At 40.4% G+C, this 17,074-nt stretch overlaps 3 protein-coding genes across 4 annotated transcripts; 1 reads left to right on the forward strand and 2 right to left on the reverse strand.

Annotated features, from left to right (window-relative positions):
* Window positions 1-43: 43 nt before the first annotated feature.
* On the reverse strand, window positions 44-4,337 carry casr (calcium-sensing receptor). Its single transcript, XM_062453832.1, has 6 exons — window positions 4,153-4,337; window positions 3,756-4,062; window positions 2,689-3,528; window positions 2,309-2,539; window positions 2,058-2,181; window positions 44-1,958 (listed from the first exon to the last, which is right to left on the reverse strand). Exons 1-6 carry the CDS (start codon window positions 4,335-4,337, stop codon window positions 811-813), a joined length of 2,835 nt encoding a protein of 944 aa, XP_062309816.1. The 3' UTR covers window positions 44-810.
* A 2,347-nt stretch (window positions 4,338-6,684) lies between these two features.
* eif4e1b (eukaryotic translation initiation factor 4E family member 1B) lies at window positions 6,685-9,172 on the reverse strand. 2 transcript variants are annotated; one of them, XM_062453835.1, is made up of 7 exons: window positions 9,036-9,172; window positions 8,831-8,913; window positions 8,567-8,662; window positions 8,380-8,443; window positions 7,519-7,632; window positions 7,263-7,417; window positions 6,685-6,832 (listed from the first exon to the last, which is right to left on the reverse strand). In XM_062453835.1, the coding sequence occupies exons 1-7, from the start codon at window positions 9,129-9,131 to the stop codon at window positions 6,718-6,720; spliced, it is 723 nt and encodes a 240-aa protein (XP_062309819.1). In that variant the 5' UTR covers window positions 9,132-9,172; the 3' UTR covers window positions 6,685-6,717. The 2 variants fall into 2 exon arrangements, with proteins under 2 accessions (XP_062309819.1, XP_062309820.1); XM_062453836.1 differs by having other exon boundaries at window positions 7,263-7,402; window positions 9,036-9,162.
* Window positions 9,173-12,142: 2,970 nt separating this feature from the next.
* On the forward strand, window positions 12,143-16,284 carry zgc:175280 (cationic amino acid transporter 2 family protein). Its single transcript, XM_062453837.1, has 12 exons — window positions 12,143-12,175; window positions 12,796-13,166; window positions 13,283-13,438; window positions 13,541-13,706; window positions 13,802-13,938; window positions 14,049-14,271; window positions 14,857-14,993; window positions 15,096-15,198; window positions 15,312-15,448; window positions 15,585-15,751; window positions 15,857-15,965; window positions 16,061-16,284. The coding sequence occupies exons 2-12, from the start codon at window positions 12,797-12,799 to the stop codon at window positions 16,210-16,212; spliced, it is 1,857 nt and encodes a 618-aa protein (XP_062309821.1). The 5' UTR covers window positions 12,143-12,175; window position 12,796; the 3' UTR covers window positions 16,213-16,284.
* Window positions 16,285-17,074: the final 790 nt, after the last annotated feature.

Here is a 17,074-nt window from a genome sequence, read left to right on the forward strand (position 1 = left end):
CATCTACCGCAAAGTAGGTGTCGCACCATTGAATACCATAGGCTGTAGCAGATTGTAGAAGCTGATGTTATGAATCCGCGAAAACAGGTGTCAAAATAAACATGCTTTCAATAATAAACATAACCTAAACCCCTACTCTAGATAACAGCTGAAAGTAAATAAACTAAACACGAATGCACTCTGAGCTGATCAGAACTCTAAAACAAAACCATACAATGGGCAAGTGTGCCAATTAATTAAAGAATCCTTACAAAATAATATTTAAATCTCGTCTTACTTTCTTAGTATTTTTGCTTTCAGTCTCCCTATGTTCTTTTTTCTCTCTTTCATATCCAATTAAAATATACGTACAAATTTTCAGCACACATTTGCTAGAAAAACAATTGCTAGATATATAATGGAACAGACAGCGCATAACAATCAACTATCATGTAACTGCAAAACAAGTTCTACAAACAATTATTTAGTTTATGTAAAACAAATTACATAAGCCTTGAGCCTACCATGATCATAACCATATTTTAAATACATGATTTTCGAGCAACATACATTTGTCTGCAATGTATGGATTCAATTTTAAAATGATCTGATAAATATCTCCTTTCATCAAACACCCTCACCTAGGTGACTTAGCCAAACCCTGGTCAGACTCAAGCCCACAACTGTATGTCTGCTGTAAAGTAAATCATATTTCAGTAAATGTAATATTTCAGATCAATTAATTATTTTTCTCTAATACATGTGCATTTGTAGCTCAAATATTCCTTCAACACGACACATCAGGTTCTTATACGCTCTGCAGCGTTCCTTTCAGTCTTTCATTGAATTCCTCCTTGACTCCTCCAAGCTCAAGGACAAAGTAACAGTCCCACTCTCAAAGCTCACTCTCGGCTTTTTGCCCCGCTGCTGGCCTGAGGGGGAGTCGGGGTAATTCCCATTGGTCTTGAGGCTGATGGACGAGGAAGGAGTCGAGGCAGAAGATCCACCCAGACTGCTGGATCTCTTCCTGGAAGCTGAGCTGTGTCTCAAGGTGGCTTTGGCCGCGACTTTAAACGCATGAGCTGCCGTGCTACAGCGGACCTCCTCTATAGTGTTCCTTGAGGGTTTGAAGAGGATAATGTAGACCTTGTTAAAGAAGATACAGGCCAGCAATCCAAAGCTCGAGGCCAGGATGGCAATAACTTCCACTGCAGATACAAACTTGCCATAGGTGCTGAAGTAGGCCGGAATGAAGGAGATCCAGACAATGAAGAAGATGAGCATGCTGAAGGTGATGAACTTCGCTTCTGTAAAGTTCTCGGGCAGTTTCCGGGATTTAAACGCAAAGAAGAAACATACAGCTGCCAGCAGGCACGTGTAGCCAATCAGGAACCCCAGTGCCATCATAGACCCCTCATTGCAAGTGATAAAAATGATCTCATCAATGTCATGGTTCCTGTAGCTGGCAGGAGGCGCGTTATAGAGCCAGACAACACATATCATCACCTGCACAAAAGTGCACAAGAAAACCAGAAGGAACTGCAAATTTAATCCCCACCATTTGCGATGGAGACTGGTAGGGATCTTCGCTTCGAACACCAGTAGGACTCTATTTGTCTTGACCAGAATGCAGGATATGCAGAGGACGAAGCTAATCCCAAAAGCAGGTTGGCGGAGACGACACGTCCAGTCCCGGGGCTCGCCGATGAAGATCAGAGAGCTCGAGAAACAGCAGATGAGTGAGAACAAGAGGAGGAAGGACAGTTCTCGGTTTGTGGCTTTTACGATAGGCGTGTTACGGAACCGGACAAACACTCCCATGACAAAGACCGTCAGGAAAACCCCCAACACAGCAAATATCGCCAAGGCAATTCCAAAGGGCTCAGTCCAAGAGAGGAACTCTATGTCCTTCAGGAAACACGAAGTGTGATTCTCATTAGACCAGGAGTTATTAGGGCATTTAGTACAAACGCTGGCATCTGTAGAAAGAAAGTCATGGTAGTATTATTATCAGTACAGGGGTGCAGTTTCTACCATCAAAATAGATGTTTTGTCTGTGTTGTAATATTGTACTTTACCTTTATGATCTGTATATTCTCCATCTGAGCACTCTGTGCATTCAAAGCAGCAAGTTGGCATACTGTCTATGATCCCCTTCCTGGTCCCTGGTTCACAGTCTTCACTGCAGTTAGAAAATGGTACCTACAGCAAAACAAACAGATAAAAAGATCTGAAGGGCCAAATGACCTCTTACTAAAAATAAAGATATACATTTTCAGTACAACACTATAGCGCAAACAGTCATCCATTTCTGTTTAAAATGACACACCTCCGTCTTGTAGCCATTCCACAGAATCTTTGTTTTATCAATGAAAAGGTGTGTTCCTTTCTTGGGGCGTATGCTGTAATAGCCAACCTCCTCAAAGACAACGGAGCCATCCTCAGCGGACCGGTGCCAGTTGATGATGGTGTAGTTTCCTGACGGGTCGGCGGCCTCATCAAAGTGAACCTTCTCTCCCACACTGTTAGTGAAGTTCAAATGCTTGAGCTGTTTGAGAACCTATGGCAAAGAATCATTTGGGATCAGGCTGAAATGAGAGGCTGAACATGTTAGGATGGTGTGCATTTCATCGGGATTCTATTGTTTGTCATCATAACACACAGTACGACATCATTGTTCCTATTCTTGATAGATGTACATCACTATACCTGCCATGCTTCAATTTTCTTTATATCTGCACAGGAGCTGTTGGCAAACAGACCGTGACCTGGTGTGCAGGTGATAATGTCCTGCAGGGCTTGGGCTATGGAGTGAACAGCTACATACACATTATAGGATATGCGTAGATGAGTATAATCCAAGTAAGGGGTCTCCACACTTGTAATGTCCTCCTCGCCGGTGCATAACGGTCTGAAACTGGTTCTCTCACTCTCACTGTCTGTGAGCCTCTGGCTGTCCTCCAGATAACAATTAAAGGTCTCCTCCCAAAACTCCCTGACAAATTCATTATAGCTGGACTGTCCTGGATACACTTGTTGTAGGAACTCCTTGAAGCCAGGTATGCTGCCTGCCTTCAGAGCAAATCCAATAGCTCCGCCCATGACATCAAGATACTCCGGTTTGGCAATGAGCGAGGAGCTGGCCCAAGCCTCGCTGGCCAACCAGATCCGGTCAGTAACGTTTCTCCTCACCATTTCTTTGATGAGGGGCTCGATGTCGGGCCCACTGGCGAACACTACTATGACCTTAGCTGTTGAATTCTCAATGCGGTCTGCCAAGCCTTGGATTTCATCCTCGTCCAAGTACTGAGAGATCAACTCGTTCAGGTGGATGCAGATGTCTCGTTCTTCCATCTCCTTCTCAAACTTCTCGATCCCCGGTCGCCCGTACTCGTCGTCAGAGGCCACAGCTATGACCCAGTTCCACTGGAAGTAGTCGATGATGTCTGCCATGGCTGTGGCCTGGTGTTCGTCTGATGGAATGGTTCTCATGAAGGACTTAAACTGCTTCTTGTTGCTCAGCAGGCGGCTGGAGGAGGCGTAACTGATCTGCAGCGACAACAACAAAAAGGACGGAAAAAAAGATGGAACAGCATCACTGCATATTGCTCAATGTATTGCCATTGGTTCTCATAGTGAACAGTTAGTGGTGTAAATGTGTCATTTACACTGGTGAAATGTGAAAACTCACAGCGCAAATCTGTGTGTAGTGTTGCTTTAGGCAATTTACAGGTGCGTTATGAAGAAGCCACTGAAACGTCAGCGTTGTTCTGTACCTGAGGGATGTAGAAGAGGCCCAGCAAATTGGCGACCGCAGTGGAGACCCCAGAGCCGCACGCTCCGACAACCGCAATGGTTGATGGGATGTGATCTGTGCAGTTGCAGAATTCATCCAAGTTTAAAGAGTCAATTTTATTTTGGGCCACAAAACTCAGGGTTGCTTCCAGGGCCTTGGACACTGTGTTGCAAGTGTCAAAGATCCTGTAGCCGAGGGTGATGTTAGGTAGTAAGGTGCTGCTGTTGTTGATCTCCTCGATTGCAAAAATCATGGCCTGGAGCCATCTGAAGCCACGGAAATTAAACCTGCAAGACCAGTAGCAACATTAGAACACTCAACGCAATTGTCGGACTTGGATAACATCCTTAATAATTCGGATTATTACGAACATTTACCTGACACATTCCGTGTATCCTGGCCGAGCTGCCAGATCTTGGTCTTTAGAGGCAACACCGAAATGAATAGGGAAAAGCCCGCCAAGGAGAATGTCACCAGTCTTCTGTGCCCTCTGATGGGGTCCATAGGTTGAAATAACATAGCTGGACCCCAGAAAGACTAGGCAATACAGACAGAATATCATTCTTCTACTCTTATTGGAGGAATTCCTTGAGGTGTACACTGCACATCTCACTTCAGAGACCAGTAGGTGTTTGAAAGGTCCATTGAATGAGAAAACAGGAAAAGCATGTACTTAACTCTGCATCTCATCAATGACTGGCAAACTATTTAATCAAAATGGTGCCTTAAAACCCTGAAAACAAAAGACAATATTGTTTTAATTAAGATGGATTTTAGATTCTGTACTTGAATTTTTGTTTATTAATAATCAGATAAAACAGTGTCCCCGTTCTTGTGAATACAGTGCCGTAAATACTTCTAAGAAACAATGCATTCCTGCTACTAATGTTGTACAGGAAACGGGTTATGATCTAACCAGGAAAGCCTATAGCCAAGCCATTGATATGAACTAACTTTATATCACACTTCACTGCCCTTCCTTCCTGCCCTAGCCCAGTGTCATGCGTTGGCCAGTGCACCGTGTAGCCATGGAGAGGTGTGATAATGGTTCTGCTGCATCTGGATAATTATCCTGGAAAAATGCTGAAGCAGGGCTGTGCTATTGAACACAGGCATTCTAGAGCCACTGTCTGGAAAAAGATACCGTGCAGATTATACTGAGATTTGCAGTGCTCTGACTACCACCATGTCTATCTCCGTGAAAAATGAAACTGAGCAATACTTTAGTTTGACAAATTTAAATGATGTACATGGTATAAATACTGGGAGTAGTTTCCCAAAATTCCAAACATATTTGAACCCCCCTTCTCTAGCCTTCTGCCCTTTATGAGTCCTGAAAAAAAAGTGGAGAAAGATGTATGCTTGAAAAGTCAATGTAATCAATCCATGGATTTAAAAGCTTAAAGAAAAATGTTATGCTTTTGACAGAAACATTAGTATTACAGAATGCAATAGGGATTTAAGATGATAATGTTGTTACCTTACATATTACATCTAAATGTAAGAAATTGCTGTACATCATTCAAATGTTTTAGAACACCAATTTCCAACACATTAACATTTTAGGACATGATTTTAGTCACTCTACCACAACTACACCGCCCCCCCACCCCCAAAACAGATCTTTATCTACACATATATAGAAAGAGACACGTACCATAACATTTCTTGATGTCTTGTAGAACAATAGGCAATATATCTGAATGCCACACACAAGTTACCAGAACAGATCTGTAAATCCAGTCTTGGGATAACTCTGTGTAGTGTTAGTCACTGAGTCCAGTTTCTGTGAACCAGATGAATCATTAACTGGGAGAGGACAACCCATTTCCTTCAGCTAATAAGCTAATGTTGGGTCAGTCTTCAATGAAATTTGTGTAAATCACAAATGTATTATTCAGAGGAAACATATCAGTTTACAATTTTCTACTAGGTGGAATAATATCAATAACACTTGCTTACACGTGTAATAACCAAAACTAAGTGCCAAACTAAAGTATATTTAATCATTCAGATTCTTCAAAGTAGTCTTCTGCATTTTCACAACCAGCCTTATGATGTAATCAACTGGAATGCGTGTCAATTAAGTTAATTAGGTGTACTTTTATAGAAGAAATTTAATGGAATGACTTTCCTTTGAGTTTGAGCCAATCATTAAATTATATACAAATACACAAAAAGAAAAGCAGCCCATCATTATCTTAAGACATGAGGTCAGTCTAATTCCAAGGACTTTGAAAGTTTAAAATGCATTAGCAAAACCATCAACCACTGTGATGAGCGCCACAGGAAGGGCCACCCATAACCATCTTTACAGCAGAGGATAAAATTAGAGTCACCAGTCTCAAACCTGCAATGAACTATACCTCAGATTGCCACCTAAATGAATTCTTCAGCTAAACAGACTGGTCTCAACCTCAACTGCTGTGGTCTTCATGGTGAAATTATTGCACATAAACCACTACTTAAATGATGCTTGCGTTAGGGCTATTTTACCAATAAGAAATAACGAGTACGCATTAGATGACCAGGCCTCCATCAGTCAACCTCAACCCAATTTAGATAGTTTGGGAGATATTGGACCGCAAAGTTAAGGACAAGCAGCCAACAAATGTTTAGCATGTGTGACAACTCAAGATTGTTGGAAAAGCATTCCAGGAGACTCGCATAGCTGGTTGAGAAAGTGCCAGTATTGTGAAAAAGCTGTCAAGGCAAAAGCTTTATGCTTTAAATGATCTCAAATATAAAACAAATGCATTTTTCTGTACATAATTAAGTTTATTTTAATGTAACTTGTGTCTCCCTTAGTGTGGCATGATACGCACATCCAAACAAATTAAATCAAGTGCAATTAATGTATATCATAACATGAAAATATATTACAAAAACTTAGATCTGTTAGTCATATGTTTTCTGGAAAGGGAGATTTTAAATGTATATTTCTACACAACAAACTTGTTCTTAGTTATTGAATTGCTCTTGGTGGCAGTGTCTGCATGGGCTTGATATCCTATAACAAGTTTGGCAGGCAGGGATAGCCCTTCTTTGTATTTCCGTCTGAAATGAAATTGAAAAGTATTATTTATGACAAGCACAATCTTTTGTCATGGTGGTCATTTTGTGAGGAGAACATCAACACTCAGCATGACAACTATATACACACAATGCCATACGAAACTCAACATCCTAGAAGCAGAGGATTGTACAGTCATTCTCTTCCCCCCAGCACTATTTATCCCTGCCAGTCTAATGAGCAACAATTTTTATTACGTTTCCAAGCAGATGTTCTCGCCCATACCAATTACAGTTAACAGCATGATTGGCTAGCAGACCACATCTGTTCCATAAGGGGTCTGATACAGGTATGAGCACTGGAAAAAACTGCTATACGGCCAATGGAAACTTGTATTGGTCGATGTTTAAAAAATAATGGCCAGATTTATATTCTCACATGCGTTATGTCAGTTCATACACTACACAGACTTACCCAATGTAAGTGACAGCATCTCCATTCTCTGTGTTGGTTGTCCAGATGGCAATTTTGTCACCTTTGGCCCGAACATTAATGACTGCACCACAAACATCTCTGCTGAAGGTCCCAAATCCCTCTCCGATGAGACAAAGCAGCTGCATAAGAACAAACTACAGTTGAGAGTTCTCAGGAGATTTACAACTACAAAAGATTCCAAACTGTCAAATGCAGTTATGCAGCTAGTTTTGGGCAGACTGGACCGCTTGCTCACTGTGTCCAACCAGAAGCGGTCCAGCTCTGTGTGCCTCTGCTGCTTTGACAGGGTTATAAGCCAGCGTCCTCCACACTTGTTACTCCTGTCCTCCCACATCGGCACAATACCATCCTAAAAAAAACAATAGATTGCTCTACTTTTCTACACAAAAGCTAAACTGATTAAATGCATTTTTTTTGCTATCAAACACATACCCCACAACACTTAAAATATAAAAAGTATTTTGATATTTAGACAGGGATACCCAACCCTCTTCCTGCAGTGCTATAGATTTATTACAACTCTTATCCAGCACACGATTCGAATAATGAACTAGTTACCAAGTTGTCATGTTTTTACAACTGGCGTAGTAGAGCAGGGTTGACAGATAAATTAGATAAACAGACATCACTTGCATCCAGTTACCCTTTACCATTCTTGAGATATGTCTACAATTTACTTGGAGTCCACGTGGCATGTTTGTATTAAAAACAAACATTTGTCTATACAAGGTTCCACAGTACGTCAGAACAACAAACACCAAGCCATGAACTAAGAGGGCCTCAGAGATGGAAGTGGCATGCCGCTGACATGAAGGTTCAAAAACTGGCAAGAGGAGCACATTGGACTCCATAATCGTGAAATGGATCAAGTTTTGAACTACCAAAAACTTTGCTCGACTAAAAAACAAAAGGAAGTGCACAGTACCATCATGCCCCCCCCCTCCAAATAGATATGTATTACCTTGTTTGCAATTTGTCAATAATGGGTAGTGTGTAGAATGTAAAAAAAAAAAAACTAAGCCGTAACAAAATATGGGAAACATTAAGTCTGTAAACATACGAGGCACTGTATAGGTCAAAAAGGCTAAACCATAACCTTGAACATGGAGTAGTCACAACCAGATGAAAGCTTGCTGGCAAGCTGGATGTTGTTATACAACCTGATCGATAAAGACACGAACAAAGACATACTCCATTAATGAAATGCTACAACCAGTTCTGACTGAAGCATTCATGAGAATGTTATTTTCTTGTGAAAATCTTTGTGAAAATGCTATACTTACGACCAGAAATCCTCTACTGTGTCAAACTTTGTGATAAGCCTTAGATTGTCCTGCCACATTTTGCTCTTATCATTCTTATAGAACCACAGAGCCCATCTATGACCAAGTCCGCATAGCAGGATTGAAATAAAAAAAGAACTCATTAGTGTCACTGAATTTAAGGGTCTTGCAAGCCATAAACATTGAAATAATTTAAAACCACAATTTCATACTGCTGTTGTCTGCCTTAAGAAAATCACACAAAACACATTCGTAAAGAGACACCTGTTTTGTAAGGGATGCTTCACATGTGGTCCCACAATAACACGAACGTCTTTGATCTCCTTCTTTATGGCTCCTTTTCCAGGCTAAAATAAAGTAGGCTTTTAATCGAATTGCTCTTGAACCACATGTTAATTGCATTAGGCCTACATCATGTACTAGAGTAAAGAGAAAAGGTATGTACGACTATAAACGATCAGTCTCTCACCACGTGGAATGTCACAGTCGCCATCGTGAAATTAATACTAATTGGGGTAACAGGTGCCGGTGTTGCTATTTGAGATTTCCCAGGTAGATTATTCATTAGGACTGCTTCCGGTGGAATCGAACCAACAATCGGTTATCGCTGTTGGTTATCCTACTTTTCTTATGCGCTTTCGTTTGTTGCTTTCATTAAATAAGTCTACTAATAATAAAATGGTTGTACCGAGACAGTTTGGTCCGTGTACCTTGTGGCCATTGGTTTTTCTAATTTGCAACCCGTGTTGACAAACGCAAAATAGGGCCGTAATATCGTTTTGTCACTTTAGTAAATCGAAAACACATTTAAGTATAACGGCTTGTTTTTGGTTGTTTCGTTTTTTTTTTGAATAATGAAATAACCATATAACACAAATGGTATAACGAGCCATTAATCGTTGTTTTGATTATTCCATATCCTTTATGCTGATATCTGCAAAAGATGAAAAATAGGCTCGTAATATCGATTTGTCCATTTCGGAAGTCAGAACCAGATGATGGGGAAATGCGTGGTATCCGTTGTTTTGTTTTATTTTGTAATAACGGAATAACCATATAACACAAATGGTATTACGAGCCATTTACTCGTTTGTTTGATTATTCCATATCCTTTATGCTGGTATCTGCAAAAAATGAAAAATAGCCTCGTAATATCGTTTTGTCCATTTTGGATGTCAGAACCAGATTATGGGGAAAGGCTTGGTTTCCGTTGTTTTGTTTCATTTTGGAATTACGGAATATCCATATAACACAAACGGTATAACGAGCCATTTACTCATTTGTTTGATCGGCCGTATTATGCATACTGGCACAAGTGAAAAAGAGAGAGAGGGGGGAAAATGTGAAACTATTGGGGGTGTTATTACTTGCGAACACCAGAGGGCAGCAACGACTAGCTTTTAAAAAAATCTTTGATGAACCCAAGTTTCTTTAATATATATTAAGTTTCTTTAATATATATTAGAAACATTACAAGACGGGGCTCCAGTGTGTGTTCAAACAAGGCCAAAAGTGCCAGACGGTATCAATCACACCCGTGCAAGTAACACTCCACGCCCCAACCCTCCCTCCCCCCCACCTAAATGACGCTTTCAGTTCTGTTGTACGTCTTAATTAGGTGCATTGAGGCAATAATAGTAAGAAAGTTGAGGTCATGTGGGCTACCTTTGCAGTTTATATAGACACACAACTGACAGAGGCACTGTTGTGGATACTTAAAAAAAAAAGTTCTGATCATATTCCAAATTCAACTTCTTCAAAGTCCAAAAACAGCACGGAGCAGCAACGAGAGGGTTCCCAGGAAAATCTGACTTCCCTTTGTCTGTGCTTCACCTTTTATATCCAACAAATTACACCCCTGAACTTTTAAAACAGATCTATTGGCCTACTACAATTGTAAATATCCTATGACTTCTGCTCCAATTGGGCCTTGATGCAATGCCATCGAATAGTTTCTGCTGTTTCTGCCACGTTTTTGGGGACTAACCAGGGACCAAACCAGTAACTTGTGCCCAGTTCCTCTATTCTGCCCTACTACATGTGTTTTCCAACACCAGTTGCAATCAACCCTGGGTTATAGCCCTTCACCATTGCATGGTGCCATTCATTCTTCACAGGTCACACCCATCAAGTCAAAGTGAAAAGTAACTGGTCCAACTCCATGTCCAAGTCCATGGTATCTGTGGAGGAATACAGTCATCACACTTGTCAAGTGTGATGACTGAATTCACTCTCCTGAGTCTCATCTGTGTTGTATATCTGCAAACTGCTATAGTATGGGCTTACACGAAAGTTATTAAGTCATTGGACTTGTGTGGGGAGGGTTTGACAAGTGTGATGACTGTATTCCTCCACAGATACCATGGGCTTGGACATGGAGTTGGACCAGTTACTTTTCACTTTGACTTGATGGGTGTGACCTGTGAAGAATGAATGGCACCATGCAATGGTGAAGGGCTATAACCCAGGGTTGATTGCAACTGGTAAAAACCAATGGCCACAAGGTACACGGACCCAGTTTAGACCAAATTGTTAAACAGAGACGGCTACTCCTAATGTTGTCCGCAAGATGTCACCGTATTTCTAATAAATCGAGATCTGGAGTGCACAGGTGAAAGTGAAAACTGAATGAAAATTCTGAAATATGTTTAAACTGTATTTATCAAGCTAACATGACCAACCTTATTCACAATTAGTTTAGAAAAAAATCACCAATGGGCTATATATTTAGAGTAAAAAAATAATGTGGCAAATTTTGACAGTTTACATGACATAAGTAAGAGATAACGTACAGCATTAAGAACAGCCGTGTAATAACAAATATAATGTAGCCTAAAGATCGACTAAGAAGGTTACATAGTTGTCTGAGGTTCTGTTGACACTATATTGAGTCTACAGAAAGTATGAATGAATGTGTAGGGATATAACGGGAAGGAGAGAGTACTGTATACATACATTATTAACAGTGGACATATAGAGCAATGACATTCAATAATTGACATTCATTCATCTTCTGTAGTGATCAACCATTACAGTGCATGGCTCATATAGCATGCAGTGTTTGAAAAAGTACCTGAATCATGCTTAGTATATGCATACACAGTGAAAGTAGAACGTATTCAAGTTAAAGTGATGAATCATCTATTGAATTTTTCCCCTATGAAACACTTAAGGTATGTGACTTCTTTGAAAGTATGTCTATCAGGAAAGTCAAATGGGAAAAAAGGAAAGGTTTTGGAGGACATAATGGAGTAGCCTAAATATTAAAAGTCATGCAAAAACTGCTGAGCTAATTACTTAAAAATAGCACAGTAACAAACTATTTCCACTCATGTAGACCTCAAATACTTGACAAAATTCAAATAATATATTGCAATCAAACCCATTCCTATTTTACCCTGTAGAGAACACACTCATTTTGAAGTTTGTCTGATCCCCTCTTCTTCAGAAATGACACATAGATCTGAAATATAACATCATCTTTCAAAAATGCAGTTTGTACACCAGCGATGTGAAAATCTACAGAAGAGGCCTCATAGGATGAGTTCCTGTTCATGGATAGTGAGGACTGAGTCCAGAAAAATCCAGAAGGGCTGCATAACCGAGAAGGTAAGTTTGCTGATACTAATGACCAATTACACAATGCCACACCTCACTCTCATACCTCACAATGGTAAATATTGTCTCTTTTGCTTTTAAAGATAACCCCAGATAGCATGAATTGTAAAAACTAGTGAAATATGCTTCAGGCTGTTGGATTAAAAAGACCAGGATTGATGAAAATATTCAATATTTGAATTCATGATATTCCATATGTTCAAATCATTGAATACAGGGACATGTAAAAACATATGCCCTCAGGTATTTATACAGGTACAGTACCACGTTGCATGATAAAGGTGGTCTGACAATGTCATGGAATGGCACAGAGTAAATAGCAAATGACACATTGAAACTTATTCTTTATGTTTTCGTTGAGTGCTGAGCCTTTGTATTGACTCACCTATATACACATACAATGCAGTTGTGATAATGCACGTGCTACTTGTTATCTGTTAGTAGTATGTAAAATAGAGGGCTTAAACTTCAGCCAATATTTATTGTTGAATGTGTTTGACCAGAATAGCTTTTTTTTTCTATTTCAAGTACAATGAAATAACTTGCTTATGACCACTGTAATGTAAGACAAACTAAAATACGATGGGTTGATCTGATGCTGGTGGTTTCAGGATGTCTGGTGCAAGGCTGCTGCTGTTCATACAGAGCCTTACTCGCAGGAAGCCTCTCGAGCCTGAGGGGGAGGTTTCCAACTTCAAACGATGCCTGACCACCTTGGACCTGGTGGCCCTGGGCGTTGGCAGCACACTGGGCGCAGGCGTCTACGTGCTGTCAGGAGAGGTGGCCAGGGCGGTGGCCGGGCCCAGCATCATCCTCTCCTTCCTCGTGGCAGCGATAGCCTCTGTCTTTGCGGGGTTGTGCTATGCCGAGTTTGGCGCTCGCGTCCCTAAGACTGGCTCTGCCTACCTCTACAGCTACGTGACGGTGGGAGAGGTGTGGGCTTTCATTACTGGTTGGAACCTACTACTGTCCTATGTCATAGGTAAACAAAGGACAGTTGAGGATGATTGAAGGAACACCATTTTTTCTCTCTTTTTTTTTTGCTAGTGTATGATGTGCTTTAGGAACCCATTCAATTTCTTCACCATTTTAAAACAGGTACCTCAAGTGTCGCCAGAGCATGGAGTGGAACCTTCGATGACCTCATTGGAAATGTCATTGCGAACTATTTGGGCAAACATGCAGCTATGGACTTACCTGGTCTGGCTCCCTACCCAGACTTCTTTGCTGCTGGTCTCATAATGTTGTTAGCAGGCAAGTTGTTTTTTAGCACACTATCTCAAAAAGAGTCTAAGTGTTTTAATCAAATTTGTCAATGTTCTAATCTTTGATGTAAAACAATTATTTGTCTCTCAGGAATCCTTGCATTTGGAGTGAAAGAATCAGCTATTGTAAATAAGGTTTTCACTGCAATCAACACAGTGGTGTTGGTTTTCGTTATAATCTCTGGTTTCATAAAAGGGGATTCAGACAACTGGTACATTAGTGAAGAAACTATCCTGAATGGAACAATGTATGCAGAGTATGAGCCGTTTTTTTAATTGAATATTTCGATTATACTATTTACTGTATACAAGTCAGGTTTCAAATGTATGAATGCACGTCACATCTCACCAGGAACCATACATCTATACTGAATGAAACCACAAACTATGGCGTTGGTGGATTCTTCCCTTTTGGCTTTGAGGGAACACTAGCAGGAGCCGCCACCTGCTTCTATGCTTTTGTCGGATTTGACTGCATTGCCACAACAGGTAACCATCTCCACCAAACTCTTACAGGCATATGACATCTGCTTGTAGTTCCTTTCCTGACGAAATTGGCCATTTACAATGCAAACCTATTAAGATGTCTCTTCTCTCAGGGGAAGAGGTGAAGAACCCTCAAAAATCGATACCTCTGGGAATCGTGGCTTCGCTGCTCATCTGCTTCCTGGCTTACTTTGGCGTGTCAGCAGCCTTGACCCTCATGATGCCTTATTACATGCTCAGTGTCAATAGCCCGTTACCTGTGGCCTTTACATACATTGGCTGGGGCCCGGCAAAGTATGCTGTGGCTGTGGGCTCACTCTGTGCTCTTTCAACAAGGTAAGGGAAATTATGTGAATTGTAGTTTCTCAAGAGGCTATGAATGACTATTGGTGACCGGGTTAACTCATGTGGTTATAAGGTCAGAAGAATTTGTCTGTTTATTCTTGCAGCAAGGAGAAGCAGTTCTAAAACAGTACCAACATGATGTCTGGAATAGAAGAGCTCTCTGACATGACATTATCGCTCTTTTACACAATAGTTCCAGACAGTTACATTATCAGTTCAATAGTTCATGTCTTTTTAAAAGAGGAACGCAATATGCAAGAAAGCAAAACGGAAACAGTCTGCAGAACTTAATACAGATACTCGAGACACTAGAGACAGAGCTTAAGACAAGAAAGAAGAACTTGTGTTGAAGTATCCCTGGGGTGTGGGCAAAACAACCAGGGTCAAACAGTCAAATTTGTAAGACGTTAGGTCAGTAAGTGGAAACTTAAGCAATACTGTCTTAGACCAAAAGGTTATTCTAGCTTAACAGAAGTGAAAACCTAAACAATAACTGTTCTAGGCCAAAGAATATTATAGACATCCTAAAGAAAGTAATTTTCTATGACACTCAACAGTAATGATTTCATCCCACAGTCTTCTAGGATCCATGTTCCCCATGCCACGGGTCCTTTTTGCCATGGCCAGAGATGGGCTGCTCTTCAAACCTCTCAGTAATATGAGTGACAGACAGAGTCCGGTCATAGCCACGCTATCCTCCGGCGCTGTGGCAGGTAAAACAACTGAATCAACATGATCAAACTATGTCACCTGCCTTACAGGGCTGCCGTTCAAGTCCCACTGTAGTAAGCAATGTCCTTGTATTGTGCTTGCAGCTATTATGGCTCTATTATTTGACCTAAAGGCACTGGTGGACATGATGTCAATTGGAACTCTATTTGCCTACACTTTGGTCGCAATATGTATTCTAATACTCAGGTTGGTATAATTAATCTCAAGCTTTATACATGCATGGGATAGATGAAAGAATCCCACAAAAGTACAGAAAGGTAATGCTATTGTACTAGGTATGTGTTTGTGTGTTAATCAAGGTATCGAGCTGATGAAGGTGACGATGCAAGTTACGACGACAGACCGGAATCTTTTTCACTAACAGGACTCCTGAGTCCTCCATCTCATCCCACTGCTCGAACATCTACAAATGTGTCCACGTTCACCGTCTTTATTAGTACGTTCCTTTTTGCCTACCTTCCCTCACGTTTGTCCGATTCTTAACTCACGTCTTGAGGACTCTGCTTGCGTGGTAAAACGTAGGGTACGAAAAATTCACATCTTTTTTTTTTGCTGTACTTTCTTTCCCTTAGTCTTTTTAGCTATTTTCTTGAGTGTGATCATGACCAAGGCTACTGATTCCCTGCTGAGCCAGGAGTGGTGGAGCCTTCTGTGTGTCTCTGTGATCCTGTTACTAGTGGCCCTCACTGTCATCGTCATCTGGAGACATCCGCAGAGTACAGCTAAGGCTGCCTTCATGGTTTGGCTTCAACAGTTCTAAGTCAAAATACAGACCACTGGTAAACTATTCCGTACTGGTTTGTAATCACAATTTCTGAATTGGTATGGGTCGTGTTTTTCACAGGTTCCTTTCCTACCCATACTGCCTATTTTGAGTACTCTTATCAACATTTACCTCATGGTTCAACTAGGAGCCGACACTTGGATTCGCTATGCCGTTTGGATGGCAGTTGGTAGGGAGAATACAATTTACTATTGTAAAATATTTTAGAAAGACAAGTAGAAGCATTATGAGGATGATTAATAATACTGCATTTCATCATCACAGGGTTACTCATCTATTTCTGCTATGGAGTTCATCACAGTGTGCAGAAGCAAAGGCTACAAAACGCACACAACCAAATCAACATACAAAACATGCAAAATACAAATATGGACCGCAACTTTGTGACTGAGGATTACTGTGGCCCTGAAAACTGACACACCATTTGAATGGAAATGAAACGGGCCTACACATTCATGGATTCTGTACTAAGTACATTTATATTATATTATATATAACAATATATATACATTATATATTATAAAATACATGTATAAATATGTATATTCACTCATCAAAAACAACAACAAACTTTTTAGGTGCATAATTTGAACGAACAATAGCATATTGGCACAGGACTGTCATTTAATGTACTAAATTGTTTTTTTTCATACTACAAACGACTATTTAGTGGATAATTGTAATTTTAGACTTTCTTTCAACCAAGTTTAAGATGCTACCTTTTAGATTTTGAAGTAACAATCTCCTGTACAGTGATATGCTCTATATTATAACCTATTAATTGATTATTAATTGATTATGTAAAAAACACAATATTGTCCATTGTCACTGTCCAAGTCCACATTAAAGATAATTTTGTGATCGTTAGTCGAAGTTTTGACATCCTCAACAATGCAGTGGTTTGCATCCTTGATAGTCCCAAATCTCACTCAAGCTAAAGAGAGAAAGTTCGGTTTCATTTAAGGTATGCCTACATCCATACATCCCACATGGGTTTTATTTTTGTTTTATGTAGAGCTGGCGTTTTTATGAAAACAACGCAGACCCAGCGCCACCTTGTCAGGCTAGTATTGCACAGCGTGGCCAAATAAATGGCTGCATCACTTCCCAAATAGCCTATAGGTTGAAGAATTAAAGGTCAAATGGCGACTCTACAGTCAAAATGTAAAAACATTTAACACTTTCCTATATCTTCCATGAAAATTATGTATTGTGCTAGATAACACTTGTTAATGGTACACATATCTACTGTAGACCCGCTATGGAAAACTGCACAGT

This window comes from Osmerus eperlanus, chromosome 27, assembly GCF_963692335.1.
Source record: "Osmerus eperlanus chromosome 27, fOsmEpe2.1, whole genome shotgun sequence".
Lineage (NCBI taxonomy): Eukaryota > Metazoa > Chordata > Actinopteri > Osmeriformes > Osmeridae > Osmerus > Osmerus eperlanus.

Bases quoted from the DNA above. Each gene is read 5' to 3' on its own strand.
- eif4e1b (XM_062453835.1), bottom strand. From the start codon at position 9,131: ATGAATAATCTACCTGGGAAATCTCAAATAGCAACACCGGCACCTGTT. The intron at 8,914-9,035 runs GTGAGAGACTGA...ACTTTATTTTAG, and splicing joins CGACTGTGACATTCCACGTG to CCTGGAAAAGGAGCCATAAA. The intron at 6,833-7,262 runs GTAAGTCTGTGT...ATTTCATTTCAG, and splicing joins GATGCTGTCACTTACATTGG to ACGGAAATACAAAGAAGGGC.
- casr (XM_062453832.1), bottom strand. From the start codon at position 4,337: ATGATATTCTGTCTGTATTGCCTAGTCTTTCTGGGGTCCAGCTATGTT. The intron at 3,529-3,755 runs GTACAGAACAAC...TTGTCGCTGCAG, and splicing joins GCCTCTTCTACATCCCTCAG to ATCAGTTACGCCTCCTCCAG. The intron at 2,182-2,308 runs GTGTGTCATTTT...GTTTTGCTGTAG, and splicing joins GGAATGGCTACAAGACGGAG to GTACCATTTTCTAACTGCAG.
- zgc:175280 (XM_062453837.1), top strand. From the start codon at position 12,797: ATGTCTGGTGCAAGGCTGCTGCTGTTCATACAGAGCCTTACTCGCAGG. The intron at 13,439-13,540 runs GCAAGTTGTTTT...TTTGTCTCTCAG, and splicing joins TCTCATAATGTTGTTAGCAG to GAATCCTTGCATTTGGAGTG. The intron at 13,707-13,801 runs GTATGAGCCGTT...ACATCTCACCAG, and splicing joins AATGGAACAATGTATGCAGA to GAACCATACATCTATACTGA.